This window comes from Tasmannia lanceolata, unplaced genomic scaffold, assembly GCF_043159265.1.
Source record: "Tasmannia lanceolata isolate RefF3 unplaced genomic scaffold, GAP_Taslan_0.1 ptg000023l, whole genome shotgun sequence".
In the NCBI taxonomy this organism is placed as follows: Eukaryota; Viridiplantae; Streptophyta; class Magnoliopsida; order Canellales; family Winteraceae; genus Tasmannia; species Tasmannia lanceolata.
Window position 1 is genome coordinate 1,886,104 of NW_027518700.1, and position 18,157 is coordinate 1,904,260.

The 18,157-nt window shown below is 38.1% G+C and overlaps 1 protein-coding gene across 1 annotated transcript; it reads right to left on the minus strand.

Annotated features, from left to right (window-relative positions):
• Positions 1–1,213: 1,213 nt before the first annotated feature.
• LOC143856173 (long chain acyl-CoA synthetase 8-like) lies at positions 1,214–17,043 on the minus strand. The gene is made up of 12 exons (XM_077366279.1): positions 16,954–17,043; positions 15,163–15,805; positions 12,618–12,698; positions 11,735–12,007; positions 10,072–10,203; positions 9,805–9,978; positions 9,444–9,673; positions 7,412–7,529; positions 3,191–3,322; positions 2,979–3,113; positions 2,684–2,890; positions 1,214–1,544 (listed from the first exon to the last, which is right to left on the minus strand). Exons 2-12 carry the CDS (start codon positions 15,709–15,711, stop codon positions 1,386–1,388), a joined length of 2,190 nt encoding a protein of 729 aa, XP_077222394.1. The 5' UTR covers positions 15,712–15,805; positions 16,954–17,043; the 3' UTR covers positions 1,214–1,385.
• Positions 17,044–18,157: the final 1,114 nt, after the last annotated feature.

Here is an 18,157-nt window from a genome sequence, read left to right on the forward strand (position 1 = left end):
TCATAGGATGATCCAAACCGTCCATTTGAGGGACCACACCGTAAGTAGGTAGTGCCCCAATAATCATTTCCAAAGGATGATCCCAACCGTCCGATCTATATAAGTTTCCATCAAATGGGCGGTTTGGATCATCCTACGGTGTGGGCAGTACAGTCCATTTTGAAAAAATACGGGGTGAATTCATCATAGAATGGGGTGAATTTATCACTGCCCTTTTCAAAATTAAAAGAAAGAAAAAACAGGGATCGGTGGAATGAGGACTACTGATTTGTTGATGGAAACTCGCTAAAATCCAAGAAAAAATAGTAACAGAATTACCTACTTAAGAAAGAAAAGACAAGGTGAGTTAGTGTGAGTATCAAAACATGGTCGTGCCAATATCAGTAGTTTGAGATAAGTTCAAGAAAATTTTCCCAAAGAAGTCCACTTGCTTAATGATCTACAAGAATGTGAGCCCTCCATAGTGGGACCCACAACCATTTTATAGTAGAAGAGGGGTGGCCCGGGGGAAGTTTTGTACCTTTGGAAAATGATATATTTGTCCTATTTTTCTTACCCGGGAGTTTTCATAAATTACAGTAGAAGAGGGTGGCCCTTTCATTGTGGGGCCCACATCCATTTTTGTGATGGATATTGAGGCAAATCAAATCACAAACTTTGATGGGGCCAAAGAGATGGAATGGCCTACAAATTGTATTAACCACACAATCCCAACCATTCAATCTACACATTGAGATTGGGATGCTGCTTATAGTAATTCATTTCCAGTCTAACAAACGGACGGTTACGATAAGAGATTTGTCGAAATTATGTGGGTGGGGCCCCACCAAGAGTGGTCTCACGAAGCTCTCGGATAGACAGAACATAGACACATCCCTATCGGAGTTCTTGGGATGTAGATGCAGATATTTTCTTAGGATATGATATTTCCTTATGCAGTTTCTTGGGATATAGATGCTGATCCGTGTGTGATATTCTCTTGGGATAGTGTAAAGTGGTGGGCCCCACCCTATGCATGGGTTCTGATGGAGAGGGTGGGACCACACATTGAGGTGTAAAAAAGGTGGGCCCTATCCAATGCATGGTTAAGATATCGTGGAGATGGTGGCCCCACCCCATCAAAATTGGGTGTAAAATGGTGGGCCCTATCCTATGTAGATGATTTTCGGGGCTGGTCCTATCTAAGGAGGGGCCCATCCGCCCAACAAATGAATGGCTTCGATCATTGAATTGTGTGGGCCCCATTATTATTATTTTTAATGAAAACTCTGGCCTATGTATAGGCCCCAACTTGATGAAGTTAGCGTGATTCAGATCCAAACATATTACAAAACATTTATTCAACAAGGATTAGTTGTGGAATGGAAGCAAAGAACCTTTCACTTCTAGAGTTTTGAGAGCTCATCTTTGAACCTTGTCTTCAACTGCTCCCTCTTTATCTTGAAAGCGGCAGTAACCAATCCTGATTCAGGTGTCCATGGATCCGGCATTAACTTGATTTTTGCTGGAATTTCAAACTTGTCAAGCTTTGCTTCTTTTGCTGCCTGTACCACACGCGCGCGCGCGCGCACACACACACAACAACTTCAGAAATAGATCTGGAGAAAAAACTACGCTACAAGAAATCCTGCTAGAAAGCCGAGAATTCAGGTTGAGTACTGGAAAAACCCAGTTCAGCATTTGAAAAACTTGACAGATAGATTATACAAGCTTTTTAAGATGGTTTATGAGTCGTATCCCATTGGGTTTTTCCTTACTCTTTTCCCATTAGATCATGGATATAGATACGGATATGGATGTGGAAATCAATAGAGAAAGAGATGGATAAGAAGACGAAGATGATGATGATGATGAATTGGAGTCGAATCACAGCTCTGCGTATTTAAGGTAACTTGGAATTGTGCTTTTGAGCTTTTGACTCGACTGTGTGTTAGTGTTGCAGACTTTTAGTTGAACACTAGAATCTTTAATCCTTGATAATTTGTAGACTTACTACTTGCAGAATTAGGGCCTGTTTGTTTTAGATTATGACAACCAATTGTGGAGTCCCCAACCAGCGATTGGACTCAAATTTAGTGCAATTTTCGGTCCAATAATCGGTTGGGGACTCCACAATCGGTTGTCATAATCTAAAACAAACAGGGTAGTTGTCTTGTAGAAGCTACATCATAAAAATGATTGCATCAAATTTTATATCAGACTGCACATGTCACGTTTCATAAAATCATCTTACAAACTTCCAAAAATACAAAATATGGTCATGTAAGTACACTACCAAGTAAAATTGTGGACGATAAGGAGGCAGTTACAAGTCTAAAACCTTTCAAAGAAAATACATGCTACACATGTCATATAATCAGTTTATCAGAGAAGTTCATCAATCATGCTCAATGCATAGTATACGATGAATAATTTTTTGATAAATCAAATACATATCATGCTTTTTAATCCCAGCTCTGATGTTCTTGGAATGGTCTTAACAAGAAATTGTACTATACATGAGAACCAGGGATTCAGTTATAAATCTAATGCATGATTGGAATTTATCTACAATAGCTTGAGCAAAACAGAGAATTTTGTGGCAAAAGAATCAAGGCGCCAAAATGCAGAATAATATGCGGAGAGTTCCATTGTATAAGGCTGCTCATAGATTAAAAGGTAAAAAAGCTTTATCCAAACTAACCTTCAGAAGAGATTGTTGGACTTCACGAACTGTTTCATCCTCCTGGCATAAATCTGCAAAATCTTTGTACTCGATCCCATTAGCTTTAGCCCAGTTTTCAAGGACCTGGTGTGAAGGGGCGACCAAGGCCACAGAATAACTGTGGAACGGATCCGCATAAGCCATGATATTCTCCACATACTTGCTTGTCACCAGTGCTGCCTCAACCTGTAGTAGCATAGGAGACTAAACCATTCAAATATTTCCATAAAATATGCATAGCTTTGATTGCGTATTAATGGGTAGTTTCATATACCTTTCCAAGGGAAATGTACTCTCCATGTTGAAGTTTTACTATATCCTTCTTTCTATCAATAATTTCAAGACATCCATCGGGGTGAAATTGTCCTATGTCACCAGTATAAAACCATCGAACCCCCCACTCATCCACCTATATCATACAGACTCGTGAAGGATTGTAATGGGCATAATCAAGGATTAAGGTTATGAAATAGATGGTAGTCTTACTTTGTACACCTCATTCGTTTTCTCTTCATTGTTAAAATAACCCGGAGTTACACTGTATCCTCCAACTACAATCTCTCCTCGAGGCATTGGTTTGTCAGAAGTCATATAACCACCTTCTCCCCAAGACACAAGCTGTAAATTCAGACGAAAACATGTATTATGATAATAACAGTACATCATCTTCATAAAGTTAAATCCTCTCAGCACTTTGAAGAAATGGAAATGAGAGAGCCATTTAACCATTTTATACTGGAGGGACAAATTCAATCGATATGAGAGAGTAATTAGAGTAAAATAAAATGAGTTAAAAGAAGAACATTGTAAGGATTCCTCAACTTGTACAAATGCCAAGTTCCAAAATTCATTACAGTTAGACAGCTCATGTAACATGAAAGTATTGAGCCAGCAGGTTTTAGTTAAACTCCAAGCACACTCTGCGAGCTTATTTTTAAAATAACCAGGAGCGTAAGTTGTTAATTTGCAAACTTGTTATGGATGAACTCATAAACAAAGTAATTAGGCAAATCCCAGATGACTAAGGTTTCAACTGAAAGAGAATGAAATTTCCTGAAGGTTCTAACTCAATCTTAGGACACTAAGATAATACAAGGGTTTGAATTTTGAAAAGATGTCAACTTATCTTTAACAAAATTATGTAGAGACCTCAGGAAAAAGGTTACTCCAATACCCCCCCTTTTTTTCTGCTCTAATATCATGCAAAAAGCCACAAACTCTAGGTTCTCATTGGCTATCATCATTACTTCAGAGTCAAAATTTTATATGCATCGCAATAGTGAAGAACAAACAACTGCCTCATGTATGCTTATTATTTGGGATTTCACATGCCCTGAAAATTATTAGAAATTACTACAAAGTTGAAATATAATTAAAATAAATACATACAATTACGTCACTGCCTAATAATATGATGTCATTGCCCAATAGCTTCTCACTAAAATTCTTAAAGGGTCTGGCTTCTTGGCATAGAACAATCCCAGCGCCAATACATGATGCTTCACAGTCAAGCACAGATAATTTGTTAAAGACAGAAAGAATTAAGCAAGGTGCACTGGTGAGGCACACCTTGATCTCCTTGAGAGACTTGAGCTTGAGGAGTCCATGCAAATGGTCCCATGTTCAACAAATCTGTGATGGGAGCCATAACAGTACTAAATCCTTTTCTAAATCTCTAATAAAACTAGGGATTCTGTGGAAAGATCTTACCCCACGAGCAGACGTAGGTGCTGGCCACTTTTCAATTGCTTGCACTTTTGAAACATCCAACTTGATTCCATCACTAGACACTTCACCAGACATATTGCCTTAGACGTCATGAGTGCCTTAAGGTTAGCGAAAAATTTCTCTTTGTAGTTCCTCCAAAACCTCCAATAAATCCTAAAGCTTCCATCCTCGTACTGTAGATGAGCATGTCATCGAAAAACATGGCTACGAAGCGTCACAACACTTCATTCATCACTCTCACAGGGTGCATTTGAAAATCTGAACGGTATGACCAACCTACTTTGGTTTTGCAGGTTGTTTGCAACTCATCCTTAGATCATATGTGAATATGATGATAATCGCTCTTAAGATCAATCTTAGAGAACACGGAGTTTCGGCTAACTTGATCCAACAAGTCAATAGGTCATACAACCTCAATATAGGAAAACAATTCTTCATCGTTATCCTATTTATAGCCTCGCTATATATGCACATACGCCACAAACTATCTTTCTTTGAGACTGGTAAGGCTGGGGATGCACAAGGGCTAGCACCCCCTTTAATGCGACCTTTTGCTAACAACTTTTTCACATGTCTCCTCTGTTAGGATAATCCCTAATCATAGATGTGGTCATGCACGATCAATGGTCCAGATCACATAGTGGAGTGATAAGGTGAATGGCAGTTGGCATGGGAAGGTATTTACTACCAATAGTAATTTGGGAATGGGTTGGGCAGTGGATAGGCTTGATGAGGGGTCTCATTCTCTCCCCCATTCCCTCTATAAATAGAACCCATTGGTCCCCCCGCTCATGCACACTCCTTGAGTTGAGTTTTGATTTGGTTGTGCAATCCATGGTGATATACCAGCGAAACTCTCTGGTCCCCATCACCGGTGAGGGTAAAGTGAGGAGAGAAGGCCAAAGATACCACATGTGAGATTTCCATGGTCCTTAGGGGCATCTCTAATAGATCTTTGGTGATCAAACTTGGAGAAAATCGAAGCAATTCCTTAGTTTCTTTAATTTTGAAACTTAACGGGATACGTATCGGATGCCATTGGCGGTGGAGGCTTGGGCTTGCGGTAAGTATGTGTTCCAGGGACACGAGCTAGAGGACTGCCCTTCAGCCTTCTCTCCTCACTTCACGCTCACCGCTGATGGGGACCGGAGAGTTTCACCGGTATTTCGTCGTGGATTGCACAACCGAACCAAAACTCAATTCAAGAGAGTGTGCATGAACAGGGGACCAATGTGTTCTATTTATGAAGGGAATGGGTGAGGGGATGAGACACCTCATCAAGCCTATCCACTGCCCAACCCATTCCCAAATCACTATTGGTAGTAAATACCTTCTCATGCCAACTGCCAACCCTGATCACTCCACCATGTGATCTGGACCATTGATCTTGCATGGCCACATCTATGATTAGGGATTATCCTAACATCCTCAACTCCTCACGCTCCTAAGGCAACATCCTGGTATGAGTGGTTTAGTAAGTTAGCATCATGCGTTAAGTCAATATGATGTTGTACACTGCGCATGCACATGGCTAGTAGAAATGAAGACAAACTCTGGAAATACATTACGGTATTCCTCCAACACTCTGTACATGTGCAGGCAGATATGATGTGTTTCGTTATCCTAAAATTCCACCCTTAGAGACAAGCACTAGGACTACTAAGTCCTCTTTTAGCCCATCTTTGAACTAATGCCTGGAAAGGCACATAATGTTTCCCTTTTCTGCATTGGAGTCACTCTCAGATGGCATCAAAGTAAATTTCTACCATTCATGCTAAGTTTGTAAACGTTGCTTCTCCCATAATGAATAACACTCTTGCCAAACTGCCATGGTCTCTCAAGTAGTATGTGGCATGCAATCATAGACATTATATATTTGGGCATGCCTAGCATCCACAGTAATTCTTGGCTACATTGTGGTGGCCAAAAACCTCCCCAATTTGTCGAACTAGCCTTCCTTTCTGTCGAGACGTTGTCTGATCAATTCCTCTTGCTGTCATATAACTTTCCTAAACACATCAAAGGTAGAACTTTGTGGACCATCTTCAATTGCCTTAGATTAGATGCCTTTCTTGGAGGCATGACTCAGATACCAAATAATGTACGACGAATCCTCCTATGGATACTCTGACACCAGATTATGCAAGACAGATCCTACTATGGATGCTCTTATATTTATAATTTAACTATTCCCCCAAAAAAAATCGTAACCAAGAACCAATACACTACGAGGGTTTGATATACCAAAACTCAGTATTTATTCTTTAATCAAAACAAAAAATTTAACAGGGCTCTGATACCGAATGATGGAGGACAAAAATCCTACAAGGATACTCTGATACCAAATACTGAAGGGCAAATCCTATTATGGATGCTCAAATAACAAATCATGTAAACACAATATCTAACATTGATGCCACTGAGACTAATTAACGATGGGAACAAATTTCCAAATTCCTCAAAATTTAATAATCCAAATAGCAGCCATATTATGTGCAATTAAAACAAAATTACATCAATATTAAAAAAAAAAAAAAAACAGATCGATTAACAACTGCTGAATTTTGTTGATTCAAGATTGGTAAGGTCTTCCAATCATAAAATCCTACGATTATGGAGCAAGAAAAATAGAAGAACATTTGAAAACAAGCATTTCTCTTGGAGTAAGCTGATTACTGAGGAGAAGGCCCTCAACCACATCCAAGATAAGCAATATAACATCACCTGATTCTCGCTTAAAAGAGAGACTGAAGTTTTTACTTGCTAGAACCATATCAACCACCAACATATAAAGAGAAATGTAACATGAGTGTTACATTCTAGATAAGCAATATAACATCACCTGATTCTCTACGAAAAGAGAGACTGATTATTTTACTTGCTAGAACCATATCAGCCACCAACATATAATTATAAATGTAACAATTTCCCCCCAAAAAAGAGGAGATACCTTGTTTTTAATGGTAAAAGAGGGGATACCTTGATGTAGCAACAGGGAAGAGGTGGGCCCACACGACCCACAGTCATGTCATCCCACTCAGTGAAAGCTGCCCCAGCACATGTCTCAGTTAAGCCATATCCTTGACCTATTCGAGAACTGAAGGATGGAATGTCATACCAAAGTTTGGTGAAAAAACTTGCGTCAATTATTTCAATAAAATAAATGAATTTAATTTCTGACTAAATCTAGTTAATTTAGTAATATGATTGCTCATTATGTACTGCCAACTGTCGAATTGTTTGGCCCTGTATCAATTTATGAACATTTTAACAACTAGTGGTACGCAGTTTGGACTTCACAATCAGCTTTCTATTGTTCACTTAAGGTTTTCATGTTTGTAGCTCAAGTATATGATACACATCTCTTTTTTTTTGAATGATAGAATATTTTATTAATGAAAAAGAAAGCAAAAGCATGACCGAGATGCTCACTACAAAGGGAAAACCAAGCAACTAAAGAACAAAGCTAAGCAAAACCAAAGAAAAACTCAAGGGGGGAGGTAGTCAAAGATCTCCAAATATCTCTATCAACACCTGCTCGTGCTAAGCGATCCCGTCAGAGTTGGAAAACCTAACATGCTGGAATGTGATTTGCATCTTTTGATTTCACAATATGCTACGTTGTTTATCCTAACGCTCTTCATGCCTGTAGGAATTCTTTGATGATCTCAGAACACCCTTCCTGGTTATATCAAGTCCAATTATATGGCACATACATAGACACTAGTAGTTGCTCGAATGTCAAAGCCGAAATGTTTAAAGGTTTGATTACCATCAAGTTTTGTTCAATGTGTTTATCATATGTGGCTATAACCAGAGCATACATTGTTTCATTCTCATTCCTCTCATCTGAAGAGTGTAGTAGGCCACACTATTTAGGTCTTGAGTCAGCAACTGAAACCTCAAGTTCATTGTAATAATGTCCAGTTGTTTTTTTTTTTTTTTGTTAGAGAGTTAATTTAGCATAAGCCTCATCATATTTATATGTCAGCGTTATTGTTTGCCTTTTACTTTAGTATAACAAGACCCACCATTGGATGACCCTAATGGTATGTTATGTAATTACTGTCAAGTGATTATTATAAATGAATGAGTGGGACATGGGGTTGGAGTATTCACTCTCAACATTTCCATTTCTCCTACTTTTCCTCCCTTTTTTTCTTTTTTCTCTCATATTCTCTAATCTCTCCATACGAAGTGTGTTGGGTGATCTACCCTCAACTTTAAGTTTTTTTGGTAGGTAAGCTGGATTGAACCTCTGACCTCAAGGTCGGAGGACAAAGCCTTAACCAACTGAGCTAGAGGCTCAACCCAACTTTAACACTTCCATTCATAAATATTCATCTCTTTGTTATTGTAATGGTTCATATCATCACCTTCACAAATGTTTCCAAGTGTTTCTATTGTTTATATTTGTCTAACAAGGATAATAGTAGAATTCTTCAATTTTCCCCCAGATTTCAAGTTTAAGGTTTCAGAGCAGATCAATCGAGGGACTCTTTTGGCCGTGGGTCTCTCTCTCTCTCTCTCTGTGGTGGTGTTTTTTTTTTTTTTTTTTTTTTTTTTTTTTGGTGGGGGGGCGGGGGTGTGATATCTAATGCTGTTCATGTGAGCTTAACCATACCTCTTTCAGAGATAATCTCTAATTGAATTTATGGAGCTTGATTACAATTCTAAAAGTTTTGAAACTTCTCATAAAAAAGAATGTGCAGTATTCATATTTTTAATTTTTTTTACTATTTTGCCACTATTCTTTACAAACATTTCCAGAGCCTGGAAACTGGAATTTCAGTATGTTGAAAAATGGGGAATGCTCTAAATGTGACACCAGTGATGAAGGTGAATGCATGTAACACTATAATTCATAGTTCCACACAGCTAAGTCATTAGAACCTAACATGCCTTATTGACCTCAGAAACACTCCAACATAACTCAGTATTATCAAAATAAAGTCTAACAAAGTTGAATATTCACGAGTATCTTCATAAAATAATAAAAATAAATGATTACCCCATGCATATATTGATGAACCTTTGTGTGTCTCTAGATAAAGGAGCTCCGCCACTAAGAATGAAACGTATATGTCCTCCAAGAACAGAGCGTATCCTCCTGAAAACAATTGCATCCCATAAAGTTGATTCTAGCCCCCACGCTCCAAACCAACTTCCTTCAATAGCTGCAAGTCTACGTTTATATCCAATATTAAAAAGCTTCTTGGATATTCCACCCTTCTCCTCAACCTACAGATTAAGAAAATAAGTTCTGACAGAGTGAACGGATAACATCCACGCTCATTTATACTTATATTCAAAGTAGAAAGGTACTAAAAGCAAATGTGAAGCTCATTAATCTATGGCATGCCAATTCAAACCTTTTTCATCACACCATCTCGAACACGATCCATAATAGCCGGAACAGCTGCCATAAGGGTTGGCTTTAACACAGGAGCATCTCCTTGGGTTCCTTTCTTGATCTTATTTGATGAATCAGATAAAGTCAAAGGCGAACCATAACCTATTGCACAACCTGAGGATAACATAATAGACTGGACAACCAAAGAATATTCATTCACTGAATTTATTTAGAAATAAATGTTTATGCTTTTAAATTAGTACAAGAAGGGTTCGAGTAAGATAACCTCCGCTGCTAGTTCTAAAACATGAGCTAGGGGCAAGTATGCCAAGTAAACATCATTGCTGCCTAAGCCAGGAATGATAGTCATAACTGCGGCTGCAGTTGCCACAATGTTTCCATGAGTCATAAGGACTCCCTGCAGAATAAACAATGACACATATTAGGGAGTGGGAGGAAGCATGCAACTTGAGCCATGAAAGTATGAAAACATATCTACTTGTCCTTAAAGAATGGAAAGAGACAAAGAAAGCAAAGCACATTTTCAGGCTATGTTTGGTTGTGTGGGGGTGGCTCGGAGAGTAGTGGAATAAGAATTTAAAAGGGAGGAGACAAGCATTTGATTTGTCTGAAAAAACCTCGGAGAATAGTGTGAGTAGTGTTTGGTTGCGCGACATACACTCGGAGAGTAGGAGAATAAGTAGGAGGTGTCATTACCAATATAGGGAGAGAAGAGAGAGAGAGAGAGAGCATCATTCCCTAGAAAATTCAAGCAAGATTCCTTGCTCTTGGAAGAATTTGGTTTAAAAGTCATAAGGAGGGGACAAGGAAGCCACCTCACCGGACATGTAATTATTGCATGGGAGACATCCAAGGGAGTCAAAGGGGAGCACAATGCTATTAGTATTTTGGCAACCAAACATGGAATGGATTGTGAGCATCCAAGCCAAAGTCCAACGCCTGCCAAGTTTTTGTGCAACCAAACGGGTTTGATCTGAGCTCGGGCATGCCAGCCAAGGCAAAAAATTATAATGTGCACAAAAAGCTTGCAAAATGCAAGCTCACCAGCAACAAACGGGAACTATTAAGTAGACAAGCAAAGAGATATAACTAAACATCAGTGGAATTGCAAGTGTGTGTTCGTGTTCATATGAAGACAAAATCATGGTTTTAAATTTCGACCAAAATCCGAGATTTCGGTGGGGAACGAAACCGAAACGTACAGAAATCGAAATTCCAGAAATTTACCAAATTTCGTTCGAATTTTCAAAAATTTCGGGAATTTCGTCGAAATTTATAATAGAATATTAATTTTTTATTCCCTTAAAGAATTTCAACATCCCAAAAAATACGGGATTTCGTACGTTAATACCAAATTTTGCCCGAAATTTCAGGATTTCGGCTGAAATTTCGGTTTCTAATAAGTCCGAAATTTTAGCCGAAACCGAAATTTAAAACCATGGACATAATGCCATAGGTGAAAATATGTTTAACAACCACACACGTCCCCCTTTTCCTTATTAGAGGCCTGCAAATGTAACAATTGAAATAATGATAATGTAATTCTCTTGGACAACTTAACAGTGAAATAGGATCCAAGCAATAAGGTCCGACACTCAACCTGGAAAGGACCTCATGGAAGCACCATGCGACCCTTAGATGGTGTCCACAAGTATTTTTCCTTGGAAAAGTTTCAACAAGAAACAGTAATGGGTGCCACCAATCAATTTGATGACCCAAACCATTCATATGCTGGGCCCCTTGACGAATAGCGACCTCTCCCCCCCCCCCCCCAAAAAAAAAAAAAAAAGAGGAAAAAAGAAAAAGAAGAAAGAAGAAAGAAAAGGAAAAAAAAATGTAACTAGCCAAGTTTCTGGGCCATTTATATGTGCTAGAGATCAATAAACAATAGTTTGTGAAAGATAAGGGAAGAAACAAATGGAGCAGACCTTAGGTAGCCCAGTGCTGCCACTGGTATACATAATGACAGCAATATCATCTTTGGCAGGTAGTCTTGGATGAGCAGGATTTTCTTTCCCAAGCCTTTCGACTTCAGAAAAAGAAGCTATTTTCCAATGGCTCATATTAGAGGAGAAATCAGGATCAATTGTAATTCCATCATCTTCAAAGTAAACAAGCTGCTTTACTGTCTCTAATCTTGAGCTTATTCCAGCTATTCTTTTCAATTGCTTGGAATCACAGATCAAAGTAGATACTTTGGTCTGCCAAATAAGAGTTATGGATCAGATTAGCCATGGCATAAGGAAAAACAGGATAATGAAATACTTCACATGCAGTGATTCATCAAATTAATGAATCTAATTTAGAACAGAAAAAAATATGTTACACAAAACCAGGACATAGAGGTACAGTTAGCATGGTTATGTGCACCCCTTGGGTTGTACGTACCACTAAACAAGCTGAAACCCATACACGAGAGGTATGCTGTATTCGATTACATGATAAACATAGAAAACATACAGACCTTTTTTGCAGCCAAAAGGCTATCATTCTCGAGGGCAAGAGAGAAAACTACAATATCTGTACTGTGGAGAGCTGTTTCTAGCATTTGCAGAGAACGACAAAGGAAAGCCAGGAAATTTCGGTTAAAATGAGTGACATACTAAACTATTGAAACAAGTTGCCCGCAATATTACAGAGGTCTAGATCACTCATTCTTATGTATAAATACAAATAGAAATGCTTTCTATAGTTTTGAATAGAAAAGTGATTGGTTCTGCAGTAACATCCTAAGTAATACCAAAGTTCAAGGATAGCATACCAAATTGAAACATACAAGCAATATAATTGGACATGGATAGAAGTTCCCACCTCGTTGAGTGAGTGAACAAGAGCATCCTCTCCGAGAGAAGCATAGATTGTAACAACTGTAATGTTTTGACGGAAACATCCCTGACATCAGAAAACAAGTACATAAATCTCTGCTGTTTGATGTAAATCTGTAATATTTTTTCTTACTAAATCATTATCTTCTTCAAGAAAACGAAATCAAGGAAACAAATCTGTTAACTTGGCATGTACAAATTCCTACTCATTTACAAAAAGATGAGACTTAGCACTCTCTTATACATTTCCAGATGAATGAGAAAAGCCATAGTTGGAGATGAGGCCCTGAAGGATACCCTATAAGAAATTAGTTAAACCATAGCAAGTGGATAAAAAGAAATTAGTTAGCATGAATAAACAGTAACTATGATTTTTAAAACTAAATATTATAGTTAGAAATATGAAATACAGCTCTATATGGTACCATTCATCCATCACATCATAAAATGTGAGGAGAAAAATGATACAATTGCAGTTTGATTCAATACAATCTGCCATCCCCCCCACCCCCAAACACACACCCTAAAAAAAACACCCACCACCTTTATTAGAAAGGGCTGTGACATCCTTCTTTGGTCAATCTGTAACGCGATATCAAATCTATTTTGAACAGGTACAGGTAGGGCTGTCAGAATGCAATATGAACATGTACTGTCAAACTTGAGAATCTTAAAAATTAGGATTCATGGATTCAACAGTGCTACCTGAAGATTCAAAGTTTACATAAGCACCTAAAATACGCAGATGCATCCTCATCTGGTTTGAAATTTTGCGGCATGGTATCAGCCAATACAGATCCGTATTAGGAGGGTCTGATACAATATGAATCCCTGTATAAGGGCTCACAGAAAATCTTAGTATATTGGTTGATACAACCGATATGCAAGGTATATCAGCCGATACGATTGATATGGGACCGATGAGACCAACATGGGGCCGATAACATGCTAACAAAAACTCTGCTCCCTTTTTCTTTTGTGTATTCTGATGTGTTGGGACCCATTCCTATTACTTTTGGAATGAGATATAGTTACTTCATCACATTTGTGGATGATTACATTTGCACTAGAAGTACATGGGTTTCTTTGATGTGTAATAACGATGAAGTATATTCCATTTTTGAAAACAAATCATGCTATGATCCTTAGTTTCTCAAGGAATCAAAGTTCTTAGTTCGGACAATGAAGAGGAATATTGCTTTGGATTGAAATCCATTTGTGATGAAAATGGGAAAGAAAATCATACATCATGCTAGAACTTCTCAACAAAATGTGGTGGCCGAGAGAAAGAACAAACATTTGTTGGAGATGGAGTGGGCTCTTCTAATTGGAATGAATCTCCTCAAGATTTTCTGATCGTTCTCTTTTTCTTGTTCCCCGGAGGTATTTGGATGCACATGTTATGTTAATATTCTTGGTCCTTCCCATACTAAGCTAGATCCCAAAGCTTTCATGTGTTTTCCTTGGGTATTCCGTCTCTCAGAAAGGATACAAATCTTATCACCCACCTACTACACGACATTTTGTAAGCAAGCTGCGTAAGTGAGGCGCATCTCACCTTGAGGCATGAGGCAAAGCTATGCCTCAAAAGCCATTGTAAATACTGTTTTGAACTCCTAATTTTAACAAGAAAGATTCACGTGTGAGAACTTTATCCTTAACATCACAATATGATGGTAAAAAACATACTGTAAAATGTGGATCTAGATCAAATGATCATTATCCACTGAATATGCAACATATCAGCAGGTCATCATACCCTACAGATAGCATAGCATATTGCTGATACAATCTCCCAGAACTGTGCATTGCATTTGATGCAAATATCGTGTATAGTACATGTCCTAGATTTGATTTTTTAAACATTGGATGCAACTAAAAAACACTAGAAACCAATGCTAGAGGTTGGAAAACAAATATCATCAGTATAATGTGCAGTATAAGACTGACAGCAATCCTTCACCTATATCAGGATTATGTTGCTTGAATAGTTTCTGTTGCAACTGTTTCTTCTTGCTGTCAGTCTGTTAAAGTATGAAAGATCAAATAACACCTTCTCCAACAGCTTAAGCTTTTGGAGTAATTGGTTGTTTCACATGGTATCAGAGCAAAAGGTCCTGAGTTCAAAACTCCTTGATATTAAAAATTCACATGTAATGGCCAACCCAAAAGAGGGGCCACATGTGCCACGTGTAGGCCAACCCTAAAAAGAGGGGCCACACGTGAAGGGGAGTGCTAAGGTATAAAAGATTAAGTAACGCCATCTCCAACAGCTTAAGCTTTTGGAGTAATTGATAGTTTCAGTCTATACGAGATCGTCATTAAAGCATCCAACAAAATAGGAGGGAGAAAAGGTTGCAACAAAAACTATTCAAGCGACATAATCTGTCATTTGGCACAAACGTACATAAACAAATAACTAAGCATGTCACTTAAACAAAACTAACATCTTTATACATATCAAACAGATTCAAAAAACAAACATAAACAAGAATGTTATTTTAATCCAATAGAAAGATCGACAAGACCACCTGAAGAGCAGTGAACCACTCTGCCCTGGTTTCAGCAAAAATTGCAGAGCGGCTATCCACATTATGACCCAGCTTGACTAGACCAGAAATGAAGTTGCAAGCACGCACAAATGTTTCTCCATAAGTTTGCCACTCATACTCCCCCAGGTGCAGCTTCTCAAGGTTCCTCCCATCGCTAGCTGTCAATAGTTCCCTGCTAATGAGCTTCCTTGATCCAAGAAAACGATCCTCTGCATGTTTTCTGCAAGACTGCTCAAAAAGAGCAGCCATAGTTGTAACCCCTTCCCAAGGAAATTCAACCAATGTGGGAAATCTCGCATTACGCACTGTAAAACCTTCCTCACCACCAACCTCTACTGGCACTCCTCTTTGTTTAACCTTTTTCTTACTGCTGAATACTGAGGACAGAAATAAAGGTATACTAAGGCCAAGAATAATTGCACCGACGATCCCATACAACCCATAGCCTTTCCCGGAAAATATGTAATTTCCTTCATCCAAGCTTTTCAGCAACGGTGAGTTCAAATGGTTTCCATCACAATCTCCCATTGTGTACAGTTACAAATTCTCAAAGACCATATCTTTCCAAATGGCCACCAAATAGAATTCTGATGACCGATCAGAATTTACTATAAATGAGTCCCTGTTTCAATCCAATTCACACAAACATCAATTAATAACATATTAGAAACACTAAATCCATATACCTTCATGAAATGAATTGCTAAACTTTAATTCAATAAGTCAAAAGAATCATAATTGATTAAAACAATCAGGAACAATCTATCCTATGAGAGGCCTAACAAAGTGAGTTTCATCATGAAATTTATGGAAATGGATTATATTATGACCATAAAGATTGGAAATCATTCGCACAATTGACATGCTAGCAACTGCAAATAGACAGAGGGAGTAATTCATTAAAGAACACTACAATGACATTATTTAGGAAGCAAGTGATAAAGATCAATTTTAAGTCAGCGAAGCTAATCAATCACTGAAACTAATCGTTTATGGTCGCTACACAACATACAATTTGTGTATATACTGAATACATTGAAACCAGACGTCGTCTCAAGAAAAACTCGCAGAATGTAAAGTGACCATAAACTGAATAACAGAAACTGAACTGAGAAATGATATTTCTACACACTTGTTTTGATAATGACACTCCCTATCTCATTAGACACTTTCTGATAGGCTGTTGATAGCTTTTTAGGAGTTGTATCAATCCCATCACCCCCACCCACTCACCCCCAAAAAAAAAATTTTGATCAGACCCATGAGGCTATGTCCAAAAACAAAAATACTTGAATTGGTGTGTTACTATTTTCTCAAGATGAACCAAAATAAGTTTGATATTCCTGAATATTTTGATCCATCTCACATATAATGAAATAAGGAGTAAGAATCACCTGTATAACATTTTGATACTAGCTTAAGTCATTAACTTTGCATTTTGTTAAGGATCAAATGAATAGCAATCTCAAAAACATTACAGAAATAATGAGGATAGAAAAGCCTTATTAATTAACTAAACTATTTAAAAAGATGAAATTTTTTCCTGTTAGCCCTCCTAGAAAAATCAAAAGATTTCAAGCTAAATAGAACTCATTCAGAACCTCGGAAAGTACCATATGAAAGTAAAATCAACCCTAATTACCAAAATGAACGAATTCTAACTATTTCTTAGCCGAATCGGGAGAGAAAGAAGAGAAAAAGATGGAGCAAAATTCAAAATTTGAGGTTTGGAAAAGATCTGGAGAAGCGAAAATGAGATTAGGGTTTTACCTTTGGAAAAACGGAGATTGAGTAATTATGTGATCTCTACTTCCTTTGATTAATAAGAAGGGACTCAGAGTGTAAAGAAGACGAAAGGTGGCGTAGGATGCTTTATACAAAAAACGAGTTATGTTATGTTGAAAGTTAAAATGCCCTGATTTCAACTCAGAACTACGAAAAAACCCTCGTCACAATAATAAAAGCGGGAGCCTTATCCGCCACATTTCATGTTTTAAGGGGTGCGAATTATCTCACATGGGGTGCGAATTTATCACTTCCCCTATAAGAAAAATACCAGAAAATTGCACCTATCGGATTTACCTGAGTTTGGGTCATGATTATTCGGATCCTCTCATCAGTCGGATCATTTATCATAGCGTTATCGGATCCACTTTAAGTGTCTGGTTCAGGACTTATACCATTAAATCATTAATCAAGGTAGATGATTTTTTCACCCCTCTGCAGTACGCATTCGCCCCCTTTTTACATGATTTGACGTCAAAAAGAGTTAAAGTTGCCCACCGTTCTTGTTATAAGGGGCTGAATGCAGGGGGGATGCCATAAATTTTGCACAAGGGGAGCAAAAATTATAGTAATTTTTTTTATCTTAGGGATGATTGGAAACGGGGGCATATTATTTTAAAAGGGGGTAAGTATAAAAAAATATTAAAAAATAAAGGTATATTTTTTTTCCCCAAAAAATTAAGGGGGGCGATTGTTCTCCTTTCCTTTCAAGTGCCATCGCCCTCGGCTGAATGCGTACTAGGGTGAAAATATCATCTCCCTTAATCAAAGTGTTGTACGTTTCTAACTACGTTATCAATAAAAATTTGAGGAAAAAAATAGGATACAGTGTCACTATTATCGTGGGCTATTGATATTGGCACTGCACTCAGGGGCGGAGGCACATATAGCATGAGGGGGGTTATGCCCCCGCGCCCAATGACTTGCAAAATCCCTTTTATGCTTCACGACAGGTGAATACATGCATGCGTGCCTACCTGGTTAGTTTAATGGCCATGGCCCCCCAATGACCAATGGAGGCCAGTGTAAATTAGTCTGGCCCCTCCAAGTGTAAATTCCTGGCTCCGCACCTGACTGCACTGTTTTGATGATGCGCAGAACTCGTTTTGTTTTTTAATGTTTAACCCGTTGTTAAAGGCTATTACAATTACCCATAAAAAAAAGGCTATTACAATTCCCAAAAAACTCT

Excerpts from the sequence above, each read along its gene's own strand:
- LOC143856173 (XM_077366279.1), bottom strand. The coding sequence starts at position 15,711 with ATGGGAGATTGTGATGGAAACCATTTGAACTCACCGTTGCTGAAAAGC. Across the intron at positions 3,114-3,190 it reads AAACGAATGAGGTGTACAAA|GTGGATGAGTGGGGGGTTCG; the intron begins GTAAGACTACCA and ends TGTATGATATAG. Across the intron at positions 2,891-2,978 it reads AGTACATTTCCCTTGGAAAG|GTTGAGGCAGCACTGGTGAC; the intron begins GTATATGAAACT and ends ATGCTACTACAG.